The 10100-nt window shown below is 38.3% G+C and overlaps 1 protein-coding gene across 1 annotated transcript; it reads left to right on the top strand.

Moving 5' to 3' along the window:
- Positions 1–6584: 6584 nt before the first annotated feature.
- On the top strand, positions 6585–8985 carry LOC121251125 (heat stress transcription factor A-2-like). Its single transcript, XM_041150450.1, has 3 exons — positions 6585–7352; positions 7634–8520; positions 8606–8985. Exons 1-2 carry the CDS (start codon positions 6774–6776, stop codon positions 8510–8512), a joined length of 1458 nt encoding a protein of 485 aa, XP_041006384.1. The 5' UTR covers positions 6585–6773; the 3' UTR covers positions 8513–8520; positions 8606–8985.
- The last annotated feature ends 1115 nt before the right edge of the window (positions 8986–10100 follow it).

Here is a 10100-nt window from a genome sequence, read left to right as displayed (position 1 = left end):
CATGTGTCACCAACCTTCCCCACACTCAAACAAAATGGCTCAGGTTTGCAAACCTCAAACTTGTGATTTGGATTATTTAATCTGACTTATTTGTTTCTTCTTTTTTTTTTGTGCGATTAATCTCTCATTCTTGCTGCAACAAAGCGATTGACCTCAACTTTAACGTCAACGCGGTCGAGGCATCCTCCCACATCACTCTCATTGCTAGAGTTACGCGGTCGAGGTATCCTCCCGTTACACTCGCGCCGCCAGAGTTACGTGATCGAGTTATCCTCCCGCTACACTCTCATCGCTAGAGTAACGCGGTCAAGACATCCTCTCATTACACTCTCATCGCTAAAGTCACATGGTCTAGGCATCCTCCTGCTACACTCACACCGCCAGAGTTACGTGGTCGAGGCATCCTTCTGCTACACTCTCATCGCCATATTTACAATGTCAAGGCATCCTCCCGCTACACTCGCATCGCTAGAGTTACACAATCGAGGCATCCTCTCGCTACACTCGCATCGCCAGAGTTACGTAGTCAAGGCATCCTCCCGCTACACTCACATTGCTAGAGTTACATGGTCGAGGCATCCTCTCGCTACACTCGCATCATAGAGTACGCGGTTGAGGCATCCTCTCTTTACACTCATATCGCCAGAGTTACACGATTGAAACATCATCTTGTACACTCGCATTGCCAGAGTAACGCAGTGAAGGCATTCTCCCGCTATACTCACATCAGCGTGGTTGAGGCACCCTCCCTCCATGTACAAGTAGAGTGTCTCCACTTGCTACAATCGCTTCTAGCGGGTTACCTTCGGGAACGAGCCTCAGAGCTCTACAATTGTCTCACGTGATTTTCCTTTGGGAATGAGTTGATGGGCTCAATAATCACCTAAGTTGGATCTAGGATGTCAACATGCTCATTGACCACTTAAGCGCTGGTTACTACAAACAAACTCTTATATTAACATCCAAACGGAAACATTAAGCGCTATTGAAAAATTGCAGCACAGGGCAAAATCCAATATGGCACCGAAAAGCAAAAATGATCACCAATCACGGAAATATGTGCACTTTACTAACGATAAACAATCACTTGCAATTACTAGTACACTCAATTATCACTCAAACATTCTTACAAACAAACTATACAGAGGCCTATTTTCGAAGGCCCTCACTACAAGTTTCACGAGTTTTTCTTGAGGACCGTTCATGGAGATTGCCATTGCATTGCATAACAATGACAAACCATGGACTAGTTCCCAAAATCGCTTTTTCTATAGTTTTTACATGCCTCTATCATGGTATCACGATTGATTTGAAGATTCTCAAGACCTTCTTGATAAACAAGTCGACCTTAAGAATCGTGAGCATATGTTAGGGACTAAATTTATTGAGTCCAGCCCTTTAAGAACCTATCACTAATAATAAGGGAAGAGATCAACCAAAAGAAGTTGGCTCAAACTTCTAAAAGGAAAAAAGGCTTCATAAGGTAAGTTGGATTCTATCACTCCAAGGAAGAAAACAAATCTTTATATAAGGAGAAGATCTCTACACATGAAGGGGGAATCTCCACAAGCTCTCTACATACAAACTTCACCACACATAGTGACTCCACCAGATCTCTCTCAAGGGAAACATCGTCTTTCAACCTCTTAAAATTCTAGATTTTTCCATTGTATTGAGTGATATGTGAGGTCATGAGAAATTGTAAAATCATCTATCGTAGTTGGTTTTACCCCCCCCCCAAACAACCCATGGGCGTAGCCTTTTATATCGAACCACATAAATCTCTGTGTCTATTTATTTATTTCATGAATGAAAGCGAAGAGCACTGCATGGAAGCCCGAATCACCATTGTGGGCTGAGGATAATTCCTTACTCCCTTTTGGCTTGTTGTGCAATTTTAGACATTAATAGTTAGGATGCAACTTTTTTTTTTTAAAAAAAAAAGGAAGTGAAAAATGTGAATGTCAAAAGGAATAATAGATTGCACAAACAAAGCACCCACAAGGATTTTGATTTTATCATTTTGATAAAAATAAAATAAAATTTTGGCCAAGAACAGTGGGGTTATTGAAAATATTTAGATGAATCAGATTTAATTATAATATCTGATTGGGACCTATATATCTATTTATAATAAAAGAGTGAGTTTAAACTCTACCCATTAGGAATTCATGTGATAACTTGGACTAAAATATCCCTCAACAAATGTCATGTTGGACTGAAATGCCCTTACTACAAATGCTAGTTCGACCAAGTTGCCCCAACAAGAGACCCGTGCTAGGCTAAAATGCCCCTGCCATAGATCTAAACTGACTAAACTTCCTCCACATCAAATCAAATTAGACAAACACATCTCTAATCGAAATCAAACCAACCGATAACAACTAGAAATCTCCAAACCATGTTTCATCTTCTTTCGCACTTCCCAATCTCCATCTACCCTATTCTTGTTCTTCATTATTTTGTTATTTCTCTTCTCCTTTTGCTTCAGACTTCTTCTTCTTCAGAGAAATGTGGAGCCATGTTTATTTGTCGACTATGGCGCGTGCCACGGCAAAGATGGATGACCACAGCAACGTGATTGGATCTAACCACGTCGCAACCCGCAGTGGAAATAACCATAAATATCTTCACTTTCTCACTAGAGACCCGCAGTGGTGCCATTACTGTGGGTCAAAGATGAAAAGATTTCTTATGGGTATTTCTACCATTGACTCGATGGTTATGAGAATGAGGTTTTTCGTGGGTATTCATGTTGTTAGCTTGATGGTTTTGAGATGGAGATTTATGGTAGAAATTCTTGTTGCGGACTTGATTAGATAATGTTGGTGATTTGTACGATTTACATGTTCAGGAGCCAAGCTCTCATATAATCCGACTGATTTGATCGGGACTCAGATACTTATGGAAATCGAGCATGATATCTAAGCATGTAATGCAAGCAAAGTGCTTGCCAAATGGTGTGAGATGTTGTTGCTCGCTCTGTGCGCCAAACACTTTTGCAGATATCACTACATAACTTTTTCGCCCTTGGGAAGAGCACTTATCGAGGCGAGATCTTTTGGTTGTCATTCAAGAAGAGTGTTGTTTACTCACCTTAGTGGGACACCCTTTTGTCAGAGTACGAGATGTTGTTGCTTACCCCAATGGTATACCCTTTACTCACCCCAGGGTGTGAGCACTTGCCTTTTTAGGGACGAATAAAAGTGCCTTGCTCACCCATGAGGGATGAGCATTCCTTTAGTGCTATCACTCACCCTCTTGGATGCGAGGACTTTAGTGCCCACCTAAAGCAAAGTGCTCACTGTTGTTGCTTGCCCTTCATGAAGAGCACTTTGCTCGGAGGTGTGAACACTTTCACTTAGTTATATGCAACCATTGTTGCTCATCCAGGGTTCAAGAATAAAGGTAAGGAGCTCCCACATTATCCAAGCAAATTGATTAGGAATTGGATATGTGCTTGGTAGCCAATCTCTCGCATAATAAGATCAATTTGATTGGGGTTTGATTACATGTTCAGGAGTCAAGCTCCAACGTGATCCAATCAATTTGCGCTACACTTTACATGCTCGGGAGCTCCCATACGATTCATTCTATTTGATCGTGGGTCCTATCACATGTTTGGGAGTCGAGCTCCCATGTAACTTGACCCAGGCATGTAATGCGAGCAAAGTGCTTGCCCAACAGATGTGAGATGTTGTTGCTTGTCCTGAGCGGTGAGCAATTTCAAATTTTGCGTGCCTTAGGATTAGCACCTTTGTAAATATCACTATAATGATTTTTTGAATGCTCGTCCCTTGGGAGGAGGACTTCTTAGAGTGAGATCTTTTGGTCACCATTCAAGAGGAGCATTGTTTGCTCACCCTAGCAGTATACACTTTTGTCCGAGTGTGAGATGTTGTTACTTGTCCCGACAGGATACCCTTTACTAGCCAGGGCGCAAGCACTTGCCTTTCTGAGGAACGAACAAAAGTGCCTTGCTTGCCCACGGGGGATGAGCATCCCTTCAGTGATGTCACTTGCCCTCCTGGATGCGAGGACTTTAGTGCACCTCCCGAGTGAAGTGCTTATTGTTGTTGCTCACTCTTTGCAAGGAACACTTTGCTTGGGGGTGTGTACACTTTCACTTAATTCAGTGCTCACACTATTTCTCTCCAATGGGTGAGTTTTGTTGCTTGCTCGAGGTACTAGACCTCTTTGCTAGCCTCGTAGGGAATTTTCTCCCATGTGATCCAATTCAATAGATGAATCTTGAGCTTGAGAGCCGAGCTCCAACATGATCCAACTAATTTAATTGGGGATCAGATACTTATGGAGAATGGGTATGCTCTACATGCTTGGGAGTTGAGCTCCCACGCGATCCAAGCAATTTGATCATTGGTCAGATCACATGCTTGCTAGGGGTGTAACCGGTCGAGTCCGGTCCGGTTTTGGACAAAATCTAGGACCGAACCAGTATATACCGGTTTTGTATTTTTCAAAACCGATTACGTACTGGTTACCCTCCTAAACCGGTACTTCCGGTTTTCGGTCCGATCCGGTCCAGTTTTCCTTGTTTTTTTAAATGTAAGTTTCACAATTTGTCATTAAAAATTTGTTTAAAAAAAAAACTAATTTAAAAAAATATGTTTTATACTTTTATTAATATATTAGACTATATAATAGTATTAATATTGACTATTGGTATAGTTATAAGTTATATATTGGTATTAGTTATAAACTTTTAGTAATTTAGTATTAACATTTTATGTAATAATTTATAAATTATAATAAAAAATTATTACATATATGAATATATATAATTATATATATTATATATAAAAATTTCACATAAAAATTTATAATTACACATAATATATAAAACTTATATATATTAATATATATAATATTTTGTATAAAACTTATATATACAATAATACAAATATTATTTTTTATATATATTTTTTATCAACCGGTCCAGTCCGAAAAATCCTAAAACTGGAACCGGCCGATTTTTACATTCTAAGAACCGGTCTCGGACCGGACCGTGTCAAAACCGGTAAAGTTTTCCGGTTTTCCAATTTGAATTTACACCCCTAATGCTTGCTAACATGCTCGAAAATCGAGATCCTACATGTTCTTACCTATTTGATAGGGGTCATATCACATACTCAAGAGTCGGGTTCCCATGTGATCCAATCAATTTGCAGTCGGATCACATGCTAGGGAGCTAAGCTCCCACGTAATCATCAATTTGATTGGGACCTGATGACATGCTCGGGAGTCAAGCTTTTATGTGATCTAATCAACTTGCACTATGCTTTACATGCTTGGGTGCTCCCACATGATTTGACCAATTTGCGTTATCAGAGATTCAGAGCACTTCACCAAACTCTCCCTATAGATTCTATTGGTTGTCGAGGTAGACAAGCAATTACCTCCTATTAAGTTTGTAATCAAGTTAAGCCGAGCCGGTCTTTAGATTGCTGAGCTTGGGTCAACTCAAGAAACTCGAGCTTGAGCTCAAGTTGAAGTTCAAGATTTTTATATAATTTTTGTTTTTAAGTTCAACTCAATGAGCTAAGATCACAACTCGAGTTCGAGCAGCTTGGCTCGAGTTGTTTATTTTTTGAATAAAAATTAATAATTAAGGAATTAGATAGATAAAATATAACTTTAATAGATTTTTTCAACTAAAAAGTAGAACCTCTATTAAATTAAAAAATTGTAAAAACTCATAAATAATTAATATGTAACTAGTTGATGTTTATCCATAATAATAATATATTATATGCCTACATAACTTACTAATATATACACATAATATGATAGTATATATCAACATTTCATATATATTTCTCACATACTGGTATATGAAATTATTAAATTTATCCACTAACCATTGTATAAATTATAAAATATAACTATAAAGTATATTCATTATATAAGAACAAGTGAATATGTATAAGTAATTAGATTACATATTATATTTTCAATTATAAATGATGTTATACTTTTATTATTAACTAATATATATATATATATCCACGTATGTATATATATATAAAGGTGTATGTATTTATTTTTTAATGTATGAATAAGTTTTAATCGAGTTGAGCTGACGAATTGACTCAAACATAAACGAGCGAGCTTTAACGAGCTTTAACCGAGTCGAGTCGAATCTAGTCGAGTATATATTATTAAATAATCGAGTAGATACCTACTTTCTTAAGTAAACTTTTTTTTTTCTCACGAGTCAAATTTGATTTAAGTTTAACTAAATATCGAGCCAACTAAATATTGAGCGAATTATCGATAGACTGATTAATTTACAGCTCTCAAACATTATTTTTTTCCTTCAAATTTGAAATAGATTGCCGAAGGGCAACCGGGCACAGGCCTTCGAAGTTCGTCTGCGACTAATATAGGTCAAGACTCAAATTATAAAAAATTATAATAAAAAATAAAGAAGGGGTCCATTAATAAATTTCTAGAAAAATGAAAAACTTTAGATTAGGTGGAGTGATGAGGTACAGCCGCGTAGTACCTAGAAATGGCGACAACTTCAGGAGTGAAGCGTGGCGACTCACCTTCGTTCCCTCCCAAAATAGCTCTCTCTCTCTCTCTCTCTGTCTCTCTCTGCATTTCTTTTCTGTTGGACATTTTCCTGCCTCTGCTCTGCTCTATGTGTAAGGAACAGAACAAAACTCTCTTTCCCCCTCTCGGTAAGCGCCATTTTTGGCAGTACTGTTCTTAAAAATCTTTATATTTCCCAAAGAGGAACAAAAAAAAATATGGTCACTGAAAGTGACGGTGCTCATACTTTCTCATCATTGCCAATGAAAGAACAAGTCGTCGATGAAGAAGAAGAAGAAGAAACAAGAACGACGCCGTCTGATAACGATCCTTTTAATTCCGGCGGTGCACCTCACGGTGGGTCGTCCTCCAGCGCAATAAGGACACCGGTCCATGATATAAATGACACCGCTCCACCGACTAGAACAAAGGTCTCGGAAGTGGGCGACATCGAGGTGGTCTATATAAAAAAAGAAGAAGAAGAAGACGAAGAGGAGGAAGAGGACCGGGACGTAGCGAGTTTTGACAGTGACGGAGGTGGTAATGGGCCTTCATCGTCGTCTTCGTCGGCGGCAGTGCCAAAGCCGATGGAGGGGCTGCACGAGCCGGGTCCACCGCCGTTTCTGAAGAAGATATTCGAGATGGTGGAAGACCCGGATACCGATAGGGTGGTGTCGTGGAGCGAGACCCGGGACAGCTTCACCGTGTGGGACGAGCATGTCTTCGCACAAGACCTGCTCCCAAGGTATTTCAAGCACAGAAACTTCTCCAGCTTCATTCGCCAGCTCAACACCTACGTGAGTACTACATCTCGCTAACAATTCCCAAGTTCTTTGTTCATCCGAGCATGTAATTATAAGTATATTTTTCTGTCTGATTCTGTATGTGCATGATTAATCTGAATGATTAAATTTTGCCATTTCAACCAAAATTTTCCGGAGATATAATAAGCAGTAGGAACTGCTAAAAGTTGTGCCTCTTATGTGGGTTTTACAAATTGCGATTGAGTTGATATAATTTAAAAATTCTACTATTGGCTGTGTTTTTTATGGGGTTTTGTGGGGTGAAATGCTTCAAGGGTTTCAAGAAGATTGATACAGATAACTGGAAGTTTGCAAACGAAGGATTTCAAGGAGGGAAGAAGCATTTGCTCAAGAGCATCAAAAGAAGAAGTCGGTTAAACAAACAGCAACAGCAGCAGCATCAACAACAAAAACAAGGGGCGGTAGGTGTCAATCCGAAGAAACCTGGGTTTGAGGCTGAACTTGAGAGTCTGAGGGAGGATCAAAACGTACTGAAAGTGGAAATTCTGAACCTTAGACAGGAACAGCAGGACTCTCAGAATCATTTAGGTGCTGTCAGCAATCGGATTCGAGGTGCAGAGTGTAGGTTACAACAGACGCTCATTTTCCTAACCAAAATAACTAAAAGCCCAAGCTTTGCTCAGCAATTAATCCAGAAGACAAAGCAGCAAAAGAGAGAGCTGGACGGAGGTGAATTTGTCAAGAGACGCAGACTGCTAGCATCCCATGGGCGTGAAAAGGCTATTGACAACAGCCATAGCATTAATTGCAGAAACCATGTTCAGGGGGACTTGGTGACAACCCTATCTTTACTCTCTAAAATCCTGGAAGAAGCTGTGGATATAGATACTACCCATCCATTACAAACACAATTTCCAGCTCCCATAGATGATGTATTGTGCAGTCCTGAGGATCAGAATGTCAATGTGATGTATAGAAGTAGCAGCAGCCCAAACCCAAATATCTCATCTGCTTGTGATGTCATGGCAGAGAATTTACCGGGGGATAATTTGAATATTGTGGATGAAGAGTTAGATATGAATGATGACTCTAAATTCTATTCTGAATTGGAGGATTTGATTGTCAAGCAACATGATTTGGGTGGATTTATAGGATTGGTGGAGAAAGCTGGTTGTATTGGGGCGATCCCTTGAGATCAAATGTAATGTCTCTGTGGCTTATTTGCTCTGATTATCCTTCTCTTTAATTCATTAAAACATGATGTGTAATACAATTCTGTGGTATAGGTACATAAGCAGGTTGCCAGAGTATGCAAAAATGAAGCTGAAGGTAAAGAAAGCTAGCTGAAGATAAAGAGGGTCTTTGGGTCTTTCTCATAAGAAGATGGAAGTTGCAGAGGAAATAATTTCCTACTCACTCATAATAGAGATACCATCGTTATCACCAGTTTTCATACTTTGTATTCACTTATTTTTAGGGTTCCTTCTTTTTTAAGGTCGTGTGCTTGTCTTTGATGTAAAAAGTCTCATAGCGATCGATGCTAGCATAGCATTGAACAGCTTGGTCATCTTGAAACCTAAATAACTTAAAAGGTTGAGCTGGTGCTGCAGCCTGCCGATCAGTTTGTATCATATATAGTTGTTTTGAAGGATTGACGTTGTTGTGACTTTGTTGTTTGTGTAAAAACTAGAAAAATTAGGAACTATTATTTATCACCAGTAAGACGCTTTCCAAGTACTGCATAGGGGTCTTAAGTTTTAACGTATAAAATTTGCATATTTTCTTTTACCCTGGTGTAATGGACTTTATTAAATGAGTAAATCCCTATGCTCCCCGAAGTGTGACAAAGTGGAGGTTCTTAGGTGTCCTAACATTTGTCTTGACTCATCTTACACTAGAAAGTCCAAACACAACCATACGTGCTCAAATTTCTGTCACATGTTTGACGAACACAAAGTTTAAGATCGGCTATTTTGTGTAGTTGGTGGGCGGTCTCTTGGGCAACCGCAAGATGTGACTAAAGTGGGGTTTTAGATAAGGTTTTGTTGCCTAATGGAGCAAGATACCTAAAGGATAATGCTACAACTCCCGCTAGAGCTTTAGCAAGTGTTTTCATATATTTTTTTAGATTATTTTTATATAAATTTTTTTAACACTTTTAAATATTTTTAAAAAATAAAATAAATTTAAAATATCATTAAAAACACTTTCTTAATTAGAAAGTTAAAAAAATTATTAAAAAATACTTCTTTAATCACAAAGTGAAATAAAAAATCATTACTTCATGATTAAGTAAGTCTTCTTTAATAATATTATGAATTTTTTTTTATTTTTTTAAAATATTTAAAATTGTTAAAAAAATTAATATAAAAAAAATTAAAAAAAATACATGTTACAGCCAGCGAGAGCACTCAGCGGGAGCTCAAGCGCTACCCATACCTAAAAGCGTGGATGGAGCTGAAAGGGTAGGGACAAATCTAGTCTCTGCTGGCATGATTTGACCATCAATTAGAATTCAAGCAAACTGAAAAGATCAAAACATCATTATTTCTTTCCAGCTTTTTCTGGTTCAGCTTGTAATTAGGTATTCTCTATTCTATGTATACTTGAATTATGTCTAATTATTTGGTTTAATATTTTTTTTTACCTATAAAAAACGATCAAAATATCAATCCCGCCTAAAATTCCTCCCAAGTCAAGAACCGAGACATTGAAAACCAAATTACATGCGAGTGAGTAGGTTCATAGAAAAAGGATCATCAGTAATAATAGCACTCCAAA

This window comes from Juglans microcarpa x Juglans regia, chromosome 2D (assembly GCF_004785595.1).
Source record: "Juglans microcarpa x Juglans regia isolate MS1-56 chromosome 2D, Jm3101_v1.0, whole genome shotgun sequence".
Lineage (NCBI taxonomy): Eukaryota > Viridiplantae > Streptophyta > Magnoliopsida > Fagales > Juglandaceae > Juglans > Juglans microcarpa x Juglans regia.
Note: the sequence above shows the minus strand (reverse complement) of the source record. Positions and strands in the feature narration are given on the sequence as shown.